This window comes from Phocoena sinus, chromosome 13 (genome assembly GCF_008692025.1).
Source record: "Phocoena sinus isolate mPhoSin1 chromosome 13, mPhoSin1.pri, whole genome shotgun sequence".
NCBI classification, from domain to species: domain Eukaryota; kingdom Metazoa; phylum Chordata; class Mammalia; order Artiodactyla; family Phocoenidae; genus Phocoena; species Phocoena sinus.
The window spans coordinates 80,453,989-80,478,481 of record NC_045775.1 but is presented as its reverse complement, the minus strand read 5'-3'; the positions used below and the strand labels follow the sequence as shown (position 1 = coordinate 80,478,481).

The 24,493-nt window shown below is 41.3% G+C and overlaps 1 protein-coding gene across 1 annotated transcript in view; it reads right to left on the bottom strand.

Moving 5' to 3' along the window:
* The window catches only part of BUB1 (BUB1 mitotic checkpoint serine/threonine kinase), a 43,738-nt gene extending 19,473 nt beyond the window's left edge, over positions 1 to 24,265 (bottom strand). Inside the window, exons 1-16 of the mRNA XM_032653482.1 lie at positions 24,163 to 24,265; positions 21,002 to 21,061; positions 20,779 to 20,917; positions 19,759 to 19,955; positions 17,282 to 17,325; positions 16,468 to 16,568; positions 14,927 to 14,979; positions 14,650 to 14,834; positions 13,056 to 13,207; positions 8,482 to 8,738; positions 6,685 to 6,743; positions 5,241 to 5,369; positions 5,031 to 5,141; positions 4,194 to 4,293; positions 3,153 to 3,234; positions 2,000 to 2,174 (exon numbers count right to left, since the gene is read on the bottom strand). Coding sequence (XP_032509373.1) covers positions 2,000 to 2,174; positions 3,153 to 3,234; positions 4,194 to 4,293; positions 5,031 to 5,141; positions 5,241 to 5,369; positions 6,685 to 6,743; positions 8,482 to 8,738; positions 13,056 to 13,207; positions 14,650 to 14,834; positions 14,927 to 14,979; positions 16,468 to 16,568; positions 17,282 to 17,325; positions 19,759 to 19,955; positions 20,779 to 20,917; positions 21,002 to 21,061; positions 24,163 to 24,188 — 1,870 coding nt within the window. The 5' untranslated portion in view covers positions 24,189 to 24,265. The remainder of the gene's footprint in view (positions 1 to 1,999; positions 2,175 to 3,152; positions 3,235 to 4,193; positions 4,294 to 5,030; positions 5,142 to 5,240; positions 5,370 to 6,684; positions 6,744 to 8,481; positions 8,739 to 13,055; positions 13,208 to 14,649; positions 14,835 to 14,926; positions 14,980 to 16,467; positions 16,569 to 17,281; positions 17,326 to 19,758; positions 19,956 to 20,778; positions 20,918 to 21,001; positions 21,062 to 24,162) is intronic.
* Positions 24,266 to 24,493: the final 228 nt, after the last annotated feature.

Below are 24,493 nucleotides of genomic sequence, written 5' to 3'. Positions count from 1 at the left end.
ATGGGCTGCAGAATGGATGTTGTGTTAGCAGGCATGAAAATAATCTCATTGTACATCACCATCGGAGCTCTTGGATGACCAGGTCCATTGTCAATGAGCAGTACTATTTTGGAAGGAATCTTCTGAGCAGTATGCCTTAACAGTGGACTTAACATATTCAGTAAAGCATGTTGTAAACAGATTTGCTGCCATCTGGTTTTGCTGCTCCATTTATAGAGAATAGCCAGAATAGATGAAGCATAGCTCTTAAAGGCCCTAGGACTTCTGGAATGGTAAACAGCATTGGCTTCAACTTAAAATCATCAGCTGCATTAGCCCCAACAGGAGAGTCAGCCTGTCCTTTGGAGCTTTAAAGCCAGACCTTGACTTCTCCTCTCTGGCTCTGGAAGTCCTAGATGGCATCTTCTTCCAATATAAGGCTGTTTCATCTACATTGAAAACCTGCTGTCTAGTGTAGCCACCTTCATTAATGATCTTAGCTAGCTTTTCTGGACAACTTGCTGCAGTTTCTGCGTCAGCACTTGCCGCTTCACCTCGCGCTTTTGATAAGGAGATGCCTTCTTTCCTTAAACCTCACGAACCAACCTCTGCTACCTTCACACTTTTCTTCCGCAGCTTCCTCACCTCTCAGCCTTCAGAGAACTGAAGAGAGTTAGGGCCTTGCTCTGGATTAGGCTCTGGCTTCAGGGGATGTTGTGGCTGCTTTGATCTTCTATCCAGGTCACTCAAACTTTCTCCCTATCAGCAATATGGCTGTTTTGCTTTCTTATCATTTATATGTTCACTGGAGTGGCACATTTAATTTCCTTCAAGAACTTTTCCTTTGCATCCACATGGTGAAAGAGGCCTACCTGGGCTTTCGACACGCCTTCCTCACTAAGCTTAATCATCTCTAGCTTTGGATTGGAAGTGAGAGACGTGCAACTCTTCCTTTCACTTGAACACTTAGAGGCCACTGTAGGGTTATTAACTGGCCTAAATTTCACTATTTTTGTGTCTCAGGGGAGAGGCCCGAGGAGAGTGAGGAAGACAGGGAATGACCAGCGGGGGGAGCAATCAGGGAACACACACAACAGCCATTCACTAAGTTCACCATCTGCCGTGGGTGAGGTTCGTGGCACCCCAAAACAGTCACAATAGTAACATCAAAGACCACTGACAACAGATCACCATAACAAATATAACAATAAGGAAAAGTTTGAAATATTGCAAGAATTACCAAAATGTGACTCAGACACAAAGTGAGTAAATGCTGCTGGAAAATGGTGCCAGTGGGCCGCTTGACACAGGGCTGCCACACACCTTCAATTTGTTAAAAAAAAATCCAGTATCTGCAAAGTGCAATGAAGTGCAGTAAACAAGGTATGCCTGTATTTATTTTGCAGGATCGTATTTAATAGGTAATAATTATCTGTATTCAATAACTGTGTCATTTGTTAAGCTTCAGTTCATATGTATAAAGATCTTTGATATGAGAATGTTATGTTTGGGGAAAATAAGGACCATCTGTGAGTTTTATCAGATCACTAAAAAATTTTTAAATATGATTTTCCGAGTATAGTACTTGGCTACATCTCTAAAGTAATAAAATTTGTAGATACATATCAAGGATTAAAATTTGCTGTTTGTTACTCTTACCAAATTAGAAAATAAAATGTTCATATTTTTAACATTCAAGTCTGTCTGTAGGGGCTATTTTGTTTGTTGTAAAACATGAAATAAAGCTATAATCCCATACAAATGGGTTGGACTTTGTATCTTTGCCTTTAAATGCTTCTATAGATTTTTCTCCCGTTCTACCTAAAATCTAAGTTATCAAACTTTTAAAATGCACATACACTTTAGAAAGACATTATGCCAAAACCAAAAACCGTATATGTAATAATACAGTGAATGGATTTTAAGTTTCCTCTTTATGATTTTCAAATCTTCCAGAAGAAAACTACAATAGTAAAAGAACTGAAGTTGGCAGAAGACACTAAGATAGTGTAAGGCACACCTTTATCTTCTAGAGGGTGCACTGAATCCACTGGAAGCCTGTGGAAGGGCGTAGATGCCAGCTGTGCAGCAGACGTAAAGTCTCCCGGGCTCTTGGGACTGGGAGCCAGGGTTTTGTTGCAGCGGACACCCCACACGGTTGAATCATCCAAAAACTCGTCAGTGTGAGGTACTTCCTACAACGAAAGATGAACGGAAAAAAAGTAGCAATCTCCTTGTTTCATAGATGAAATTTAACACATTAATACTTTTTAAGATTCAAAAAAATGAGGAATTTTAATTTTTTCGAAGAAATGGATGTAACCCCTGGCTAACACAGAGCCAAGGACATCGTGGGTCTGTTCTTTTCCCCAGAACTGGGACACTTCATCTTTAACACACTCCAGCGGAGTTATATCACATGCAAGAGTCACGTTTCGTTTACCAATTTTTACTTTTTTTTTTTTTAAAAGATTTATCATTCATTTTATTATTTATTTTTGGTTGCATCAGGTCTTAGCTGCGGCACACGGGATCTTCATTGCGGCACACAGGCTTCTCTCTAGTTGTGGCACAAGGGTTTTCTCTTCTCTAGTTGTGGCGCGCAGGCTCCAGGGCACGTGCGCTCTGTAGTTTGCGGCACGCAGGCTGTCTAGTTGAGGCCTGCGAGCTCAGTTGCCCTGTGGCATGTGGGATCTTAGTTCCCTGACCAGGGATCGAACCCGTGTCCCCTGCCTTGTAAGGTGGATTCTTTACCACGGACCACCAGGCAAGTCCCTACTTCTTTTTTTTTTTAATTTGAAAAGTCTAGATTTACAGAGGAATTACAAAGATAATACAGAGTTCCCATATAGCCTGTATTAAACTTCTTAGGTCTAGGAAAAATATATATGCCCCCAGTGGTTCCTCCTGTCTAAAGGGGAGGCTCTCAGAGAGTAAGGATCATTATCAAACTTATTTTTCAGTTTCTATATCTCTCTTAATGTGTGGTGCATAATAGATTTGCAAATAATTCTAGAATAATGTTCTATAAAACTTAATTTTCACATAATACTTTATTTTTTCAGCACAGTTTTTTAAATACACCACCTCATTTGACTGGCACAAGCATTTGGTAAAATTAAAAGAAAAGGGTTGCGGGACCCATTTCATGGATGAAGCAGAGATTTACTTACATTTGGTTTTGAAGTGCACCTCCACATTGAGCGTTCTCCAAAGGTCCTGGCTCCCGTGGGCTTATTTTTAGGCTGTGGTAATCTAAGGAAAGATTTGCAAAATTACAAACAGCAAAATATGCTAAGGAAATAAATTCTACCACTTAAGTTAGTGTTAAAAACATTCTCCCCTTTTCCTATTTAGTTAATATTTATACACATATTTCTTACTTTTACAGCAAAACTGAGTGCAGGTTGAATTAACTTGACGATGTGTATAAAAGTAGATCTACAGTTACTTAAGCGAGGGTGGAAAATACAGAACTTTCTATTGCACTTTTAAGTTTTTTTTTTATTATTATTTTATTTTTATTTTTTTTGAGTTTTAAGTTTTAAGGACAAAAAAATAGTTAGGGCCGTGGCCAACAGAATGGCATGGATGCCATACGTTTTATTTCTTATTCCCAGTGCTTGGTCTAGCTACAGAACATGAACCTCTTCTACACCATGATACCTTTAGTTCACACCTCTCTTTCACGGTTTAAATTATTAATGGTGAAACTTCCTCGTGCTACCCTACTCTACCCTGATGGGGCTCAGCCTTAAAACAAATGTTCTCTGCAGTGTGACCCAATATAAGCCACTTCCTTTTCTACTTTATCAATCCTGCAAATATATACAGAGCACGTATGGATACCTGTACTGGTGAATTCATTTACAGCGAATACAATTTCAAACCTATAGGATTCCTTGGTTCTCTGATGATTTATCACCATACGGTTTCCTTTTGTAACAAATACTTTTGTTATGGAAGGACTACTTTCTTGTAACCCCCCCGGAACTCTGCAGATCTGGAAAAGAACTTCAGCAACAATCTCCAAGCCATGTGGTCAAAAGGCTCATCTGTGGCAGAGCTGGGGCTGGGGCCCAGGCCATTTGATCGGCAGGTCCTGTTCTCTCACCAGCTCACCACCTGGACTCCTGAGGGGTTCTCGGCACTGTCCCTGTCACTATGGCAACATGCATCTCCCCCAGTGTTATCTTAACCAGATATTTCTTTACCCATAATTTTCTTTGTTTCCATCTTCGAACACAGGAAAAGCAGAGGACAGAGAAGAGATAATCTTATTGACTCCCCACGCCCCAGAAGACGTTGCATTTTCTGCAAGGGTAAAAAATTGGAGTTAATTATTAAAATAGGCCCAAAACACTATCCTTTAGGTGCAGCTTCAACTACAAATAAGAAAATGGAATAAGAGCTACAGAAAACAACTGATGTCAGTTTTTGAAATACTAAGCAATGAGGTAAGTCACTCTGCAGTGACATGAAGGGACTAACTATGGTCACAAGGGTTAGCACGCGAGCCTCCGATCTCGAGTTTCTGCCACGCATAAAGCAGCGTTCGCCGTTCTCCTAACACACTGCTATGGTCACTGACACTGAATAAAGCTCTCCATGTCTTTGCTTTCCTACAATGAGGAACTAAGCTCTTAGCTCTATATTTATCTTCATCGTGATCTCTCTCTGGCTTCCAGCATAAATCCTGACTCTAGACAAAGGTGGGCTAGTCCTGGCTCCCAACACTCCAGCCTGAACATTCCTCTACTGGGCAAAGCTCAAGTATCCCTCAACTACTCAGCCCTTCCTGGCCATTCCTACCCATGCAGATTTTGTCCTTCTTTAGCACTATTTATTATTTTTTAAGAAACAAACCAAGTCTAGGGCACATACTGAATACCTTGCCAAACAACATTGTATTTTTTTATTTCACAAACTCCATGCCCTTATGTGACAAGCTAACCAGGGCCAGGACTACTTCTTGTATAAGCCCTGCTATTTCTGTGGGCAACCACCCACAACGCTATCCACTTAGTAGCTATTAAACAATCTGTTATTACTCTGAAACTGGGCTTCAAATGCATCTTCATTTTGACCTAGAGATGGCCATTCATCTTTGTCATCAGAAACATCAGGAAGTGTAGGAGCCTGAAACATATTCATGATGAAACCTTAAAAGAATAGAAAGAATAATGGTAAACATGGCTGCAAAAGAGCTTTCATTAATTTGTCGTCAGATGCTACACATTCAAACAAAAGGCCTTACATACCTAATGCTTCTTTTGTGTGCACGGTGGGTGACGGCTGCACTTTGGATGGCGTTGCCTGAACCAGTCCCAGTGATGTGTTAGGAGTTGTGTGAAAAGAACTTGTGTTAACAACCTTCTGTGTTTCACACCCTATTAAAGAAATGGGGACAAAATGCAGCATCAGTAGAGAAACCAGAATAGTTTAGAAGGCACAATTTAAGAAACTTATTATACTTATTGTACATTTTTATTATTCTTGATAATCCTCACTAAGGACTTCCATTACTATAATGCTTCCATATCTTTCATTTTTCTCTTTATAATAGTCCCACGAGGTAGGTAAGGCAAGAAGTATCCGTTTACAGAAAAGGAAATAAAAGCTCAAAGAGATTAAGTGGCTTGATCTAAGATCATATCAAATTAGCAGACTGGTCATAAATAGCCCTCTTTGCTCCACTATACCCCAGAAGTAGTTAATAGTGACATTGTATATCTTAGGATTGACTTTCCATCTCCCTCAGCCGGGCCCAAACCATGGCGAACACGGCCCTGCACAGCCTGAGCCTCTCGGCTCCCACCTCACCTTCCTCCTCCTCCCCTGCTGCCTGTGGCCACTGGCCGCTCTGCTGTGCTCCAAACAGTTCAGGGATATTCCTGCCTGAGGGCTCTGCCCTTGCTGCTCCCTCCACCTGAACCAGGTTTCCAAGGGCTGCGTGGGATGCTTCCCCCGTCAGGTCTCTACCCAGATATCACCTTCTTTATGAGGGTCTTTCCCAGTTGCCCCTGAGATTTCAACCCCTGCCCACCCCCCACGCCCCAGCCACACTTCCTTTCCCCCTCTTCGCGGGTGGGGATTTCTGTCCTTTCTGTTCGCGACTGCATCTCTCACTACCTAGGACAGTGCCTGGCTTCTACTAGTGCTCAGTTAGGTGCTGGTCAAATGTAGGTGTCACTGCTTTTTTCAAGTAGCTCTGCTCCCACTAAACTGTCATTGGAAAGGATGGCACAGTACATGAAGGAGTGGGGGGAATGAAGACCCAATCCAGGTGTCTTATTTTATTTATAAAACTTACTTTTATGCAAACACCTCTAACAAAGTAGTACCAAACGGAAGTATAACACTCCTAATTAAACTTTTAATCACCTTTCCGTCTTCACAACATATTAAAGATGACTCTGGTTTTAGATTAAATCTGCTGAGAAATTTAATAGGAAAGTTTTCACAAATCAAGTTTCCAAAGGATTCCAACTAAGATGTGACTGTCAAGTGAATTTCTACCTTTATTTGAAATGGTCTGGGGTTTAACTAACCCCTGCCTTCTAAGAACGGGAAAGCTGACACCCAGGTTCATTAAGGCCTGAAGCCTTCATGAACTGCAGCCACCAAACAGACCCTTGAGCGACCTGGACGAGTCTGGGCAAACAGCTTAGACAGCAATGTATTATATCAATAGTTAAACATTACCTTCTTTTATCTCTGCTCCACTCTGTGGCTTGAATTCATGAGTACTTTTATTCATACACCTGGAAGAGAAAACTCTTGAGACACAATCACTCTCAAGAAAGAACAGTAAAAAATGTCAGCAATTACGAGCCTGTTGTTAAAACACAGATGGGACTGCCTAGGTCTACAGTGTAAGTGAATAAGATGTTTTATGTTTTCTTTCATTTCCTTTTGAGGACAATAATTCTTACAGATAAAGGCCAGGTATGCACGTTTGCTTGACATAGTGATTCTGTACTTTAACACCCGATAATCATTCATACACGAGGTTCGAACGATCCCATTTATTACACAGGCTAAAGGGCTAACCCCCAGCTCCGGGCCTGCTGTCCGGCACCACCCTCCTGCTCTGTGACGTGGGGAAGCGCTGGCGCCTTCACCACAGGGGCCACCTCTCTCGTGATGGGCAGGTAGCCACAGTGCATTGTCCTTTAGACTTCAGCAGTTATCAAGAGGGGAAAAAATGGTACGTGAGACACTTACATCACAGTTTATTTTAAGTACAGTTGTGATAGTGGACCTCATCTGTCTATTTAACACTGCTTCCCTTAATGGACCCTGTGAGGGTATAAAGTAAAAAGTGCAAAGCACTTTTAATCTTACAAATCCCCATTAAACTGTCATAAAAACATGAGTTTTATAGAGATACCAGAGAAAGGTGCCCTTTCTCTGTCGTGGTCAGCCGTCTAGGCCACTGAGAGCGTGAGGGGGGTACTTTCAGTCCCTTGCCTAGGCTAAGGTCAGGGTCAGTTTGAAAGGCTTCTGAATGATCTGAATGTTCATTAGGTTAGAGAGTTTCATAATTTTATAAGGTTCAGCTGGACACGCTGAACTGTGTCTCCGGGGGCCTGTCATTGCTGCTGTTGTGACCATCTTATTGTTGTGTAAATTAACTACTAAGAACTAATGAAGTCACAGCCCCACACAACAGTCCTCTTTTTACATACATGGTTTGATACAGGACACAGGTCTGAATTATTGTCCTAATGTGGCTGAAAAAGCATGATCACTTTAAATCTTATTTCCAGGAGAAATCATTGGTAAAAGTTAACCTTGGACATTGAGGAGAACCAGTACTTAAGAACCATAATCTGTGCCAAGGGGTTTAGCCCAAGGGGAGGGTGTGAGTTACATTGTAGCTTTTATCTTTTCCAATAGATCAATAAAATTTTTATGTTTAAAAAAGAGAGAGCACCAAAGTGACTGAAGAGGAAAATATAAACAAGCGATGCGACAATAATTGTAATTTCTATAATCTAGGAAAATCCCTCAAAATTGGAGAAAAAACCTCCACAGCAGTGTATAGACATATTTTGGCATATTGTGTAACAGACATTAATCCCAAACTGCTCCCGGTGCAAAGACAGAAGGAATATGAGAAGAATATATGTCAAGGAACTATCTGGATTGTAATGAACGCCTACATATGTTCAGTCAAAGCCAGTAAGCAAAGGCAATTTCAGTTTAACAGCTGTATATTCTTCAGTTACAAAAAGATTGTTAAGTTTGAGTGTATCGAAAAATTATAATTCAAGAGGGAAGTATGAAGTAAAACAAATACTCTAAAAGAAACAATAAGTGAGGCTGAAGATTTGGGGCTAATGTTTTGGTAACTTGTTTCTTCCACTACATGCCCATCTAAAAATTATTTTGAAAAACAAGACTCATCCATCATATTTACACATTGCTCTTGATATTGCAGGTCACGTAAAGACACCATTCACATCACTATCATCTCTAGGGCTACCTTTGGCTTACCTGGCATCTTTGCTGGCCACCGTAAACATGGCATCTGTCACTGGCTGGGCTGTCAAAGGAAGCTGGGGAGTTATACTCTGGGTGACGGCTGGGGACACCAAAGCAGCGGTGACAGTATTTGCCATAAGTGGAACAACAGATGCCTCTTCGGGTGTCTCTCCTGCATTCTTTGAGGTCTGCTGATGGACAGCTGGAAGACTCGGAGCTCTCAGTTCCTGCGGGGAGCCTGTGTGTGGCCCCATACATGCTGGGCTGACCTTTCATGGTAAGCAAACAAACAAAAACAAAGCCATGAGGTCCAGACTGCTAATTAGGTATTACAGCTTTTCAAAGAATGGCACCTGTCTTCTTCAGTAGATTCCTTTCCTCCTGAGCCAGCTCCTTACCCCTCCAGGTATTCTGAAATGAACAGTCAACAACAAAGGCCACTCTACGCGGTGGATGCTTCCGTAGCTTCTTAACCACACACTCAACTGGCAGCTCATACTTCTAACCACTAAAATACCAGCCCTGGGGCTTCCTTGGTGGCACAGTGGTTAAGAATCCACCTGCCAGTGCAGGGGATGCGGGTTTGAGCCGTGGTCCGGGAGGATCCCACATGCCACGGAGCAACAAAGCCCATGTGCCACAACTACTGAAGCCTGCGCACCTAGAGCTCACGTGCCACAACTACTGAAGCCTGCACAACTAGAGCCTGTGCTCTGCAACAAGAGAAGCCACTGCAATGAGAAGCCCACGAAGCCCTCGCACTGCAGCGAAGAGTAGCCCCCGCTTGCCACAACTAGAGAAAGCACGGGCGTGACACCAAAGACCCAGTGCAGCCAAAAATAAATAAATAAAATTTTAAAAAATTAAAAAAAAATTTTTAAAATAAAATAAAATAAAATAAAATAAAATAAAATACCAGCCCTGACCATTCATTAGTATTTAAGAACTGGCACATTTCTGCTTACTTAATTTTGGGAAAAGACTAACAGTCAATGTTACCAAATGCTCATAATGGTGTTCCTTCTATTAAAATACCCTTAGCAACCATCTTCTCTTTAATGAGTAGGAAACATGAATATAAACTGCACTGACTGCCACAAAAGCACGGCTCACAGTGGGAAGGACACGGGCCCTTAACTTAAAGTCTTTGCTTTTCTACTCACACGTACTTAGACTGTACATGTACACTCCTATGTTACCAAGTTAAAAGACAAAGAGCGGGATTTCCCTGGGGGTCCAGTGGTAAAGAATCTACCTTGCAAGCAGGGGATGTGGGTTCGATCCCTGGTCAGGGAACTAAGATCCCACATGCTGCGGGGCAACTAAGCCCGTGCGCCACAACTACTGAGCTTGCACACCTCAACTAGAGCCTGCGTGCCACAAACTAGAGCCCAGGTGCCCTGGAGCTTGCGAGCCGCAACTAGAGAGGAGAAAAACCAGCACACCACAACTAGGGAGAAGCCCATGCGCCACAAGGAAAGATCCCGCGTGCCGCGACTAAGACCCAACGCAGCCCAAAATAAATAAAATAAATAATAAATAAATCTTAAAAAAAAAGACAGTTAATTTCCCACCATAGAAAAGTATTCTCACAAATTGTTAAGAAAAGCACCAAGGGCTTCCCTGGTGGCGCAGTGGTTGAGAGTCCACCTGCCGATTCAGGGGATGTGCCCCAGTCTGGTAAGATCCCACGTGCTGCGGAGCGGCTGGGCCCGTGAGCCATGGCCGCTGAGCCTGCGCGTCCGGAGCCTGTGCTCCGCAACGGGAGAGGCCACAACAGTGAGAGGCCCGCGTACTGCACCAAATATCTAGGGCAAGAATAGTTATTTCACAGACAAATGGACAAAATATAAAAAGTTTATTCTCACTGGTCATCAAAAAAGATAATTAAAAATGACCTATAACATTTTCTCACCTACCAAATTAGTAAAGATTAAAAATAAACATAATATTCATTTCTGAAGAAATACATTAAAAAAATAATAATCAGACTTTCTCCACCAGATATCAAAACATACAACAATGCTATAGTAAACACACAATATGGAATGATCAAGAAGAAACCTATTGACTAAAACAAAGAGACAGCTATTTTAGAAATGGATCTTATACCTTAAAAATTTAGTATATGATTACAAAGCAACAGTAATCTAGACAGTATGGTACTGGCACAAAAACAGAAAGATAGATCAGTGGAACAGGATAGAAAGCCCAGAGATAAACCCACGCACATATGGACACCTTATCTTTGATAAAGGAGGCAGGAATGTACAGTGGAGAAAGGACAGCCTCTTCAATAAATGGTGCTGGGAAAACTGGACAGGTACATGTAAAAGTATGAGATTAGATCACTCCCTAACACCATACACAAAAATAAGCTCAAAATGGATTAAAGACCTAAATGTAAGGCCAGAAACTATCAAACTCTTAGAAGAAAACATAGGAAGAACACTCTATGACATAAATCACAGCAAGATCCTTTCTGACCCACCTCCTAGAGAAATGGAAATAAAAACAAAAATAAACAAATGGGACCTAATGAAACTTCAAAGCTTTTGCACAGCAAAGGAAACCATAACCAAGACCAAAAGACAACCCTCAGAATGGGAGAAAACATTTGCAAATGAAGCAACTGACAAAGGATTAATCTCCAAAATTTACAAGCAGCTCATGCAGCTCAATAACAAAAAAACAAACAACCCCATCCAAAAATGGGCAGAAGACCTAAATAGACATTTCTCCAAAGAAGATATACAGAATGCCAACAAACACATGAAAGAATGCTCAACATCATTAATCATTAGAGAAATGCAAATCAAAACTACAATGAGATATCATCTCACACCAGTCAGAATGGCCATCATCAAAAAATCTATAAACAATAAATGCTGGAGAGGGTGTGGAGAAAAGGGGACACTCTTGCACTGCTGGTGGGAATGTGAATTGGTTCAGCCACTATGGAGAACAGTATGGAGGTTCTTTAAAAAACTACAAATAGAATTACCATATGACCCAGCAATCCCACTACTGGGCATATACCCTGAGAAAACCAAAATTCAAAAAGAGTCATGTACCAAAATGTTCATTGCAGCTCTATTTACAATAGCCCGGAGATGGGAAGAACCTAAGCGCCCATCATCGGATGAATGGATAAAGAAGATGTGGCACATATACACAATAGAATATTACTCAGCCTTAAAAAGAAATGAAATTGAGCTATTTGTAATGAGATGGATAGACCTAGAGTCTGTCATACAGAGTGAAGTAAGTCAGAAAGAAAAAGACAAATACCGTATGCTAACACATATATATGGAATTTAAGGGGAAAAAATGTCATGAAGAACCTAGGGGTAAGACAGGAATAAAGACGCAGACCTACTGGAGAACGGACTTGAGGATATGGGGAGGGGGAAGGGTGAGTTTTGACAGGGCGAGAGAGAGTCATGGACATATACACACTAACAAACATAGTAAGGTAGATAGCTGGGGGGAAGCAGCTGCAAGGCACAGGGATATTAGCTCGGTGCTTTGTGACAGCCTGGAAGGGTGGGATGGGGAGAGTGGGAGGGAGGGAGACGCAAGAGGGAAGACATATGGGAACATATGTATATGTATAGCTGATTCACTTTGTTATAAAGCAGAAACTAACACACCATTGTAAAGCAATTATACCCCAATAAAGATGTTTAAAAAAAAAAAAATTTAGTATATGGTAAGATATTTTAAACCAATAGGGAAAGGCTGAGCTGGTAAATAAACGATTTAGGGACAAATGGAGATCCATTTGGCAAATATATCCTTATACCACTCATATACAGAAATAAGTTCATAAACAGAGGCTTCTGGTTAAAGACAGTAGCTTAAAAATGTGCTTTATCATCCACGTCCTCCCGAAACCTCACCAAAATGACAGTAAAGGAATCCTAACCCCTAAAACAGCAGCTGGAGGAGGCTGATCTCCAGAGTTGTTCAGAAATTTGAACACATCTCAGGATGGACGTGAAGGTGGAGCTGAAAACAGGAATGTGGCCACAGTAAGTCTGTAGAAAAAACAGGTCCTGAGACCCATTCTTGCAGGTGTGCGCTGGCTTCTCAACACAAACTAAAGAAATCATTATATTTGAATTTTCATTAAATAAGTCATTGTACACCCCCCAAAATCAGAAAAAGGATTATATACGCTAATAATTAAGTATATAAGTATGTGCCTACACACACACACACACGCACACACACGTGCATGCGTGCGCACACACACACACACACACACACACACACACACACACACACACACACTACACGTTCTGTCCTGTAACTTCCTTTCTCATTCTACATTTTGAAGATCTTTCTGGGTTGGTGCTGAGAAGCCCAGCGTTATTCTGATTCTTGGCTCTTTAAGTGTGACCTCTTCGTCACTGGAAGTGTGTTGGATTGCCTTTTCCCTCATTGTTGGGGGGAAAATAATTCAGAAAGCTAGTAACTAAATTAACATCAGAATTAACTCTAAAAATAGAGCACACAGAGGACAAATAGAAACAGAAATCCCTGTACTGGGCGTGGGAAGCATCAGCAAGGAGCACACACACCTCAGACCTCCCCTGGGAAGAGGGCAGGTTCTCATGTGATGTCTCCACCACTTGGTGCAACTTCTTATGAAGCTCATCCATTTTCTGTTTTAATAGTTGTTCTTCAAAAGCATTTGCTTCTTTCCTTTTCATATAATGCCTGTCTTCATTAACTTTAGGAAAGAGAAAATATGGTTTGCATGTGAAATTTAAATTCAGGTCATCAGAGGAATCCATGCAAAATCAGTAAAAGGTTATTTTTAAGACAGCAAAGTTTTTACTAGTCTTTTCCATGTGTATTAGATTATGAGAACTGAAATATGTATTACTTTTCAGTCATAATTTTTACCTTTCTGTAGCACAGTTATTTTTAAGTTCAGGGCATGTAAGTTATAAAAATTTACATGATGAGCAACAAAAATACTTGGTAATAGCACGGTATGATACTAAGCACCACTTGTAGAACCATCACGACTGTGCAAATCAACTGAAAATGGAACAGTTTTTAAAAGATTTAAACCTCTAGGTGCTTTCTAAGAAGGAATAAGAGTAAAGTGCACCGAATGGTCAGTGTCTCAAGTACACTGCTCTTGGTCCCATTTCCAGTAACTGGTTAACATAACCACATCACGTACAAATCTAACCGTCCAGCTCAGACTTTAGCATCTGTGCAAGGCACAAAAGAGTCCTCCACGATCGTCAACTGACTGTCCTCTCAGTTGTCAACCAAAAGAGAAATAATGAATGAACAAAAAGTGGCCTACAGAGTGGGCACAGCACAAATACTTAGATGGGGTAAAAGCCCTGAGTAGGACAGAGGTTCATTTTCCTCTGAGGTCCACATTGTTACAGCAAAGCCAAGTGCCAACACTGGTGTTAACATTCAGTTTTCCCTGGGGAACAAAGCTTGATCCACTGTACAGCACAGCCATGAATAACATGGCACTTTCATCAGAGGACTCCTGAATGTCTTATTTACAGTAGTTGCAGATCTTGAAAAATCTCAACTCCAGTTCCTAACCTAATCCTTTCACAGTCCAAATAACAGACCCAGAGGTTTAGAATAGCTAGATAAAGAAATTCAAATCCGTACAGATATTATTTGAAAGGTTAAAAATATCTACTTCGGGGCTTCCCTGGTGGCGCAGTGGTTGAGAGTCCGCCTGCCGATGCAGGGGACACGGGTTCGTGCCCAGGTCCGGGAGGATCCCACATGCCGCGGAGCAGCTGGGCCCGTGAGCCATGGCCGCTGAGCCTGCGCGTCCGGAGCCTGTGCTCCGCAACGGGATAGGCCACAACGGTGAGAGGCCCGCATACCGCAAAAAAAAAAAAATCTACTTCACTAAAAGCTAAGGCAACACTGGTGTGGATATCTATCTCCTTTACTGCTGTTTCAACCCTGAGTTTTGCTGTCAAAAGACACCAATTTAGCCTTTGGACAAATGTGGTTGCTACACTAGTATTAAAGATTTTTAGGCTCCTGACAGAATGACCTAGAGACGTTTTTCTTGCAGATTCTTTCAGTATAGTCAATTATCTGCTAAAATGTAATTACTCAGAGATGAGAATTATATTAAGTGACCTAAGATAGCTCAGACTGTAAGACTGCAAGTACCCCATTGTTCATGCTTTCTCCGTTGATTGTATTTCTGGGCTCTCAGCTCTTCAAAGGAAAACTCTGACTCTCCACGAATAAGCTTCTCCTTGCAATACATGACAACCTGCTGCACATCAGCTTTGGCTGCCACAGGTGGGTGTGCAGAATATCCTGATTTAGAAATCATGATCACCCTTTGTTCCCTAAAATGGGGAAAATACATTATTTACAACAGTGTACTGAAGCAGCTCTTGAAGGAAACTAAGTAATAGATGAATGCACTGATTGTACTTGCATATTCGACTCTTTATCACAAGCTGAAGATGTTACTCCAGAAAGTTCTGAACCCTAGAAAGACAGAAAAGAAACACAAGCACTCACTTATCTGGAAAGAATCTATCATCCAAATTACTTCACAAAACAATATGAAAACACTTGAGGGGGGTCTCTGAATCATCGAGTAGATTTGTATATGTTCTTTCAAGTTACAATTAATATCTGAAGCCTAGGTTTGCATTATTACTTTTATGATAACTTTTGCAACTAGAGTCCGATAAGAAAGCGATTTTAAAATATCTGCTTGGTAGTCGAGAAGGGCACTTACTTCCCTTTGATACATAGTCCAGGAGCTGAGCTACATCACCTACGTGTAATGAGTTTAACATTCCAAATAGCTACATTAAAAAAAAAAAAATCATTAAAATTTTCTCCTGGTACTATTCTATGTTGAGGAGTCTCCAATGCTAGCATTCATTCACTAGACAAGTATTTACTGAACATCTCATACGTGACATGTCCTGAGCTAGGTCCTGGGAAGTGACTGTAAGCAAGACCCAACTCTGCTGCCTAGAAAGTTACAGTCGGGACAACAGGAAGCAATGAGACTGGCAAACATGAGTAGGATGTAAATTGGGATCATCTGAGTATCTGTTGAAGTTGGAAATTCATATTCTACATCAGGAATGTGCTACATTAATAAAACCTGCACATGTGTACTATGAACAGAGGCATTTCCATGGGATTTAGCTTAAAGGAGGTCCTTAGCAAACTTTGAAAGAGCAACAGTACTATGAAGAGGAAAGATGCTGGGAAGCAAGGAAAGAGCGTTTTCACACGCTAATAAGCCATCAGGGCAGAAGAGCCACCTTGCCCCACTGCAATGGCAGGGAAAGGTGAAGTTATTTATTGGTTGGTGGCAGAAATGGACAGACATCATCTGATGGCGTCTGTTGTTTCACTGAAATAGTATTTTTGCCAGTTCCTGAGGAAGGGGTTGGAGGTAGTCAGGTCCCAAGTTTGAGGAGAGTAAAAAGAAGTGTAAAATCATTATAATTTGGCATTAGAGAGCAAAATGGGAAATATAAGTGATATGTAAAACATAAAAAGTGAACTGGGAAATTGGAAGCATAATTGCTGGGGAGTAGTAAAGCCCTGGCTGAGGTTATAGTTCGAAGCCAGGAGTGTTTTAGGTGGACTCAGGTGCCTCCACGTGGGTGTGACCCACGGTAGGGAATCCTGGGCCTGTGCAAGGGAGCCCCGCAGAACAAAGGAGGAGAGGCTGCTGGGAGGAGGCGAAGACAGGAGGTCGTGGAGCCTGGTTCCCTAGGTCAGACAATGCAGGAAGTTATGATCAGTGAGTTATTTTACATTTAATATTTGAGGTGAGCCGTGGTGGATGATGACAGGCCCGGAAATGTGCCACAGGCACAGGTGGCTGACATGGAGGTTAGAGTCTTGGGAGACAAGGTCAAAGAAATGAGATGCCCAAGGAAGGCAGCTGGATGACCGTTCCGTACCCTTCCCAGTTCCCACACGAACTACAATCATTATTATTACCTGATTCTTAGAAATGCAGGCTGAGTTATATCCTGGATTGGATTTTAATGTTACCAGTTGGTTTAAAATCTGAGCATTATTCAGAGGTTCTGAGGTTCTTGCTATGAGGTGAAAAAGATGAAATAAAAAGAAATAAGGGTAAAACCATATTAAATAAAATTATTACAAATACATTCCCTTGATCTTTCAATAAGTAGCATTAAAAAATAAACTCATTTACACTGTCTCAGAAAATGCAACTAAAATACTTTATAAATAAGAGAAATATGGTAGAGATAGCTTTCTAATCAATTCAAAATGCCCAAGAAAGTCCCTGAGAGACATGTAAACTCTAGTTATTTTAAACAATAGTATAGTCAATGCTTAATGCTAGAACGTAATCTATTATTTCTAAAAAAAAAAAAAAAAACAAACTACATTTCTTTAAAAGTTGCATTAAACACATTTGATTCAATTCAGAACAGATTCACTTCAGAGTAGGTATTGTCCTCTATGTGGGGCAATTTTTATTTTTATTTTTTAAAAATCCTAAAAATACAATGAAATCACCAAGCTTTGTGTGTGTGTGTGTGTGTCTGTGTGTGTGTGTGTGTGTGTGTGTGTGTTGGAGGGGGGTTTCTTTTAAAGTGCTATGACAGAGCCCCTGCTCTGCTATTTATCAGGCATTATTATTATCATAGCACCACCCCTGTTATCTAAGATAATACAATCAAGAAATAGTGGATGGATTTGTTTTTTAAGGAAAACAAAAAAAAGCTAGTGAAAATCAGACTAAATTACCAACGTCTTGGACATTTTAGAAAGCATTATTTACCTTGAGTTGGCAAATGGGTTTCGGTGAGGCGTGTCTGAAACAACCTAAAAGACAACAATAAAGGCATCAGTATAGATTATAAATTACAGTTCAATATATATTATATTAAAGTGAAAACTAGGGACTTCCCTGGTGGTACAGTGGTTAAGAATCTGCCTACCAATGCAGGGGACATGGGTTCGAGCCCTGGTCCGGGAAGATCCCACATGCCATGGAGCAACTAAGCCCGTGCGCCACAACTACTGAGCCCACGTGCCACAACTACGAAGCTCGTGCGCCTAGAGCCTGTGTTCCACAACAAGAGAAGCCACCGCAACGAAGAGTAGCCCCTGCTCGCCGCAACTAGAGAAAGCCTGCGCACAGCAATGAAGACCCAAAGCAGCCGAAAAAAAATAATTAATTAAAAAAAAAAGTGAAAACTAAACATGATAGACAGCTTACTATAAGCTAGTAAAGACTGAGGTTAAGAGAGAATGTAAAGCTCAATTTTAGAGTTGCTTCAAAATTAAAAAAAAAAAATTCTGGGATTGTCTTCATACCCAATACACTTAATATTAGAAAAATTCCTCTTTTTGCCTTGTTTATATTAGTATTTCTTAAATTCATATAACAAACATACCCTCCTTCTGAGGGTATCAAGTATGTACATGTTACAACATGGGGTGTTTGAACTCTCTATTTTAGGCATTCTCTACATCTGGAACATATGAAAAGTATAATGGTTTGAAGAAAGATGTTAAAGTACAAAACTATTTTAAAAAGCAGATATATTACTGTTCATGCTGTGAGGACTTCTTAAACATGTCATTTCATGCATCTTTGCATGTTAATCAACCTATCAAGTAATATGCAACCTCCAAGCTTGACATTTTTGGGTGATATGAGGAGGGGTGTATAGTATGAAGAGACTGAGAGATGTACAACCAAATGCAGACAAATGCCAATGTTGTTTGACTCAATTCAAACAAACCAATGGTTTAAAAAAAAGGCAAAAAACAAAAACATTTTACATAATGAAGAATACCTGAAAATTAGATGATATTAAGGAATTACTATTCATTTTGTTAGGTATGAAAATGATGTGAGGTTCTGTAAGAAATCACCTTTTTGAGATGTTTATGGAAGTGTTTAGGGTAAAAAATTTTGCTGTTTTGGATCTGCTTTAAATCCTTCAGCACAGGGACTTCTCTGGTGGCGCAGTGGTTAGCAGGTGATGCAGGTTCGAGCCCTGGTCCGGGAAGATTCCACATGCCACGGAGCAACTAAGCCCATGCGCCACAACTACTGAGCCTGCGCTCTAGAGCCTGCGTGCCTAGAGCCTGTGTTCCGCAACAAGAGAAGCTACCGCAATGAGAAGCCTGCACACCGCAACAAATAGAAAGCTGGCGTGCAGCAACAAAGACCCAACGCAGCAAAAAGTATATAAATAAATAAATTAATTAAAAAAAATCCTTCAGCACAGTGTGATCAAATATTAATAATAATTAAAAGCAAGTGATACGTAAATGCAGGTTCATTATATTAACTTTTCTTTTTTTAACGCATACTTGAAAATTCTCATGATAAAGTTTAAAAAGAGCATGCGCACTGGAGCAAAGTTGAAAACAATGAGTGTATTAAGAGCCAGCAAGGGGTGCAGAGAGACAAGCTGTCTCTATGCTGCTAGACAGAGACAGCAGAAACCTGTACCACCTTTTGAGAAGGGAATTTGGTTACATGTACCACAAGCCTGAACACTCTTCATACACCCTTTGACTCCACAGTCTCAATTCTGAGAATCTATCAGAAGGAACTAGATAATAATAGGAAATACATTAGGAAATACTTTTATGATGAAGAAAAAAGACCTTGACACAGGGCTGCATATGTACATAAAAAACACCTGCAATCCTATTACAAGTGGAGAAAAAAATGCGAATTAAAATTGATGGGTTTCCTCTGCTTCTTTAGTTTTCTGTATTAGGGTATATATAAATAACACTCTAAATGAGGTATATTTAATCACTGAAAAAGTCAAAAATTGTGAAAAACAAAGTTATTCATTAAACTATTCATTATGTTGTTATTTATAAAAATCAAAATGTTGGAAACAACTTTAATGTTCCATTGGAGAACAATTAAATTATGACATAGCTCTGCGACAGACTTCACAACCACTTTATAAGTAGTATAAAAGTGCATAATTTCTTAAGAGCAGTATAAAGCTCAGTACATACAATCAGACATACAGTACGGTCTACTGTAAAAATACACAGACACTAAGGCACACACATAGGCATCGGAAAAGATATTGGAAGGAAGTGCACAAAAATGTTAACAGTAATATTTCTGGGCAGCTTTTCTACTATTCTATACATCCACATTTTCCCCAATGAGAAGGATTTCCCTGTACAAACAGATAACAATAAAAATCTTTTAAGAGCAAACATTGCATTTCAAGGTAGGAGACACTGCATGGAGTTTTATTTTCAAACTACCTGTACTGTTGCTGCAGCAGCTCTCTAGGTTCGGCCTCGTTCTGAATTCCTCTCCGAAAAACGGCACTGGCGTGCTGCCGCTCCCCCTGGCCTTCCAGATGCCCAGCCCAGGCTACGTATAGAGGAGCTGACAGGGTCCCAATCCCATGGTTGTACAGAAACTCAAAAAACTGAGGAAGGTCACTGTTGTACTCAGCCTGCAGAAATCCAAAGCAGACAGACATGAGAACGAAGGCACTGCCAGTCTCAGTGTGGCCGAGTCCAGCCAGCCCTCACCGTTCGTCTTCCTGGAGGCTTCAGGATGTACTGTGCAGGGGAAGGCCTGTGTGGTCCTCTGATGGCAAGCCTCAAAGTTAAGCTCGTTCCTTTCCTTGACATTCAATGTCCCCAGATAACCCACATTATTTCACAAGACAGCAGGTTCTGTAACGTAGCATATAAAGTTATACTTGCTCAAGCTCCACAGGCTTCCTCTAATCCTCATATTTTGAAACTTAGTGAACAAGTCCCTGTTTACTTTATCTATTCCATTCATGATTTTATTACTAGAAATCACGCCCCCAAGCCTTTATTTCAAGATTGAAGAGACCCAGCCTAACCTGAGGCGGCCTTCTCCTTTTAGTACTAAATTTCATTTCTGAGAGTTAATATTTTCTTAATTATTCACAATGAATTTAATTTACTCCCAGGAACCCACTGGGAGTTCCTGCTTATCTCCCCTTCCCCAAGCATGCTTCTCATCCAATGAACCTTCTTTTAATCTAATGGTTTCTACCTCGTGTTGTCACATTTCAGACTTGATACACGGAGAAGAAGGATTTTAAAATTAAATCACTGATTCCACAGTACAGAAGCCAAAAGGTTGTAAAATACATGTCTCTGGCCATACAACTTAAAAAAAATTTATGAAACGTAAGGTATCAGAATAAAAGACAGTCTAAAATGATCTTCAAATCTGGGGTAAAAAACAAAAGGACAACACGACTAGAGATGTGATTATACATCTGAAAGTATACTTACAAATTTTAAACAATAATTGATGAACCTTGGGTCATTGTGGTATCTCTTCTTATCTAAAAATTCCTTCATTAGATGCTCTAATAAAGTTGTCAAATATTCTTTATTCTCAGGAAAATTCTCTTCTACCCATCGCATGTAACTAGAAAAAATACGGATAACATTAATTTTTCAGGGCAGCACACATAGTTTGTTTACAGAAAAAATAAATAAACGAAATGCTAACCTTTCCCATTCACCAAGTGGGTCATCGCCCTTGTAGCTCTGCATATGGGCTTCAAACATTCTAGAGCAGAGAAAAACATGTAAATGGGATTATTAGGAATACCTCCTAAAAGATATATTTTATATTTATCACTTATACACCTTAAAATAGAAATCTTAAATATCAATTCAAATGCTATAATAAAAACGAAAACAGCATTCCCTCAGAAGTCAGAACACTCAGAAGCAGTCAGTGTTTCTTCAGAAGAAAGTAAGATGCAAGGCCCCTGAGGTAGCCTTATAAAGAAGCAGCTAAAAGAAGGTCCCCAGGTCTGTCCCCAGGAGTCTCCTTCTCCTCTCACTGATTCCCGATGTCACTACCACCACCATGAGGGGCAGCACCCAGAAGTTTGCTGCCCCTCCTCCTAATGTTGGGACCCAGGCATGGCACTGCCTCAGACCCCTCCCCTTGCTGCTCAGGAGCTTGGCTGGAAGACATGAAGAGGGCTTGGGAAGGGTGTGCGACAGCCCAGGGTCCCACCGATCAGGGCTTCCAGATCCAGTTTGCTTTCTGGGCCTCAGTGGAACACAACGTCCCTGAGGAAGAACACACAATGGCAATGCTCAGAAGTCAGTGGCTATGGCTCCCTGAGAACTCTGCTTGGCCCGATCTCCGTGTACCCAACCACAGCTTAAAAAAAACACAACCAAGCACAGCAAAGTTCTCCAGGGGCCCCCAGGTGCTAGTGCGGTAAACAAACAAACCAAAACTGTAAAGTATTGTCAGGTGACGTGAAGCACATAGGAAAAAACCCTCAAAAGATGGGAGAAGGGGTAAGAATGTGACGGGACTTACTGTTTTTAGGTAGAGTGGTCAGGGAAAGAAAGCCTGCCTCTCTGAGGGGGTGACACTTGATCGGTGCCAGGGATCCAAGCAGCTATGTAAGTACGCGGAGCTAGGAGAAGGGTGGGGATGACAAGATCTAATTTGCATTTTAAAATGTGCATCTGTCTCTCCAAGTGAAGAAGCGGGTGGGGGATGAGAACAGAAGCCAGAAACCAGTTAGGAAGCTACTGCAGAGCCCCAGTGACAGGGTGGACCATGGTGGGAACAGTGTGGAATTTGGGTGTTTTGGAGAAAGAAACAATGAGACTTGCTGATGGGATTGCACACTGGGTAAGGGACAGTCAAGCTAAGGAACACTCCTAGGTTTCTATCAGAGACGCTACATGACATTTGTTACATGACTTTTTTCGGGGGTAGGGAAAAAAGGGTTGAAAGTAAAACTTTCTTCTAGCTCTTGTACCTCAAGATACAGATGAAATCAATGTTTCTTATGACTCAAAATCCATAAGCCACAAAAGAAAAGCTAGATGAAGTCAACTATATATAAATTAAAAGCTTCTATATGTCAAATAAAACAAAACACGAAGCAGAGTCAAAAGAGAAATGATAAACTGGGATAACCAAACAGAGCTTCTAGAAGTTGGGGGGAAAAACCAAACCCAACCCAATTTAAGAAATGAACAAAAGGTATTCCACAGAAAAATACTCAACCTCTCTCATAAGAGAAATTCACCTCATTGAGATACAACTTCTCACCCACCAGATTGCAACAATGTGACAGGTGTAGAGGAGAAGCAAAGGAAACAGGCACTCTTACAATTTGCTTGCAGGTGGGAGTGTACACAGTCCCTGCCACCACAATTGGTAATAAGATCTACCAAAATTCCACATGGATTTACTTTTGATCTAGCAAACCCACTTCTGGGAATCTAGAGGACAGATATATGCAAAATGTCACGTGTACAAGATTTTTCACTGCGGCACTATTTGTAATAGCAAAATATTGTCCACAACCCAAGTCTCCATCCACGGGGGACTTTTTAGATCAATTGTGGTACATGAAATATCATGTAGTTGTAAAAAAAGAAGGAGAAAAGAATCTCTGGATTGATAGAGTGAAATCTCCAAGGATAGTGTTAAGCAAAAAAAGCAGTGTGTACACTCTGTTACATTTTATGTGCAATAAAGGCAGGAATTGTACACACGTGTACATATATGAATATAGATATGTTCATATGTTATTATAATATAAATATTTATATTTGCAAAATAAATATAAAAATAAACTAGAAACATGGTTACATATGAGGGAGTGGGAGAGGAGTCAAGTATAGAGCGCAGTGAACAGTTTTCTAAATCTTTTTTTAACCATGTAAATGTAGTACTTATTTTTAAAAGCTAAAAAGTCATAATCAGGTCGGAAATACCTGATTTCTTTTTTAAAATGGGGGAAAACGAGCCTCTAATATCAAAATCCTTTGCAGGCTGGGCTAAAGAAAAAGTCTTAAGGCAAACAAATTTTTGTTTTGACAGCACTTAACCACCTGAGTCTTCGGATCCCCAGAGAGTTAAGATTACCTTGGTGCTGATAAAACTAACCAGTTTTACTTCCTGTCGCATATGGTTTAAGTGTTTTAAATACTTTTGAAACAGTCTGGATAAATCACCTAAGTCATACAAATAAAAAGCAAAGGCGTAGGAGTTTTAAAAATTGTTAGCAGGTTGACATAAATGATGATAAACATAAGGGAACATTTTTCCCCTTAAAGTGAGCGTTATTCAAAGACTTTAAAAAACTGACTGTGGGATTAGGGGTTAAAGCAATTTTAAGTTCTCTCTCTTTCGCAGGATTTTAAAATGAGTGGCTTTGAAAGTTTCTCATGAAACCTAAAGGTAAGTTTTAGTTTTTTGTTGGGTTAGACGTTTTACTTCCACAGCGGCAATCTGCCCAGAGCGGATTCCTTACAAAGAATCAAGGAGCGCTGAGGGCCTCAGGAACCGTCCAAATCCCCCCAAACTGCCACTCCGGCCGCAGCTCGGCCTCAGGGCCCGGGTCTCGGCAGAGAGTCCCGGCTGCACGGTGCGCGGTCCTTTCCACGCCTCCCTAGTGGCCCACAGCCCAGCTGGGATGGAGTAGGGGTGGGTGGCGTGACGGTGGGAGGGGACAAACTCCGGAGCCAAGGAAAGGGGTTGGGAAGGGCAAAGGGAGGCAGGTCTGGGATGGCGGGCCGGGGACCTGCAGACCACTAGGCCCGAACCCAGATACCCAAGCCCCCTGGCTGCCGGCAGCTGGGGATCACGCCCCCGCCCCTCCCCACCCACAGACCCACACTTACTGAAAAACATTTTCCGGGTTATCCATGGCTAGAGGACGCGAGCCAGCAGCAGCCCCACCTGCGCCGCCAGCGAGGAGCCGCCGCCGATTCGAATCTCCCGCGCAGCCGCAGTCACCACGCCGAGCGTTTGCAAGGCGCCTGACCATTGGCCTCAGCTGCAGATCGGCTGGCCAATCGCCGGGGCCGTTGCCAGGAGACCAAGCCCCGCCTCCATCCCGCGCGCCGGCCTCTCCTTTCACTTCCCGCAGCCATGTTGAACCGAAAGCTCGCGGGGTCTTGAGCGGGGGCTGGGATTCCGGGCACGGCGTGGTGAGGGCGCCCTAGGTTGGCT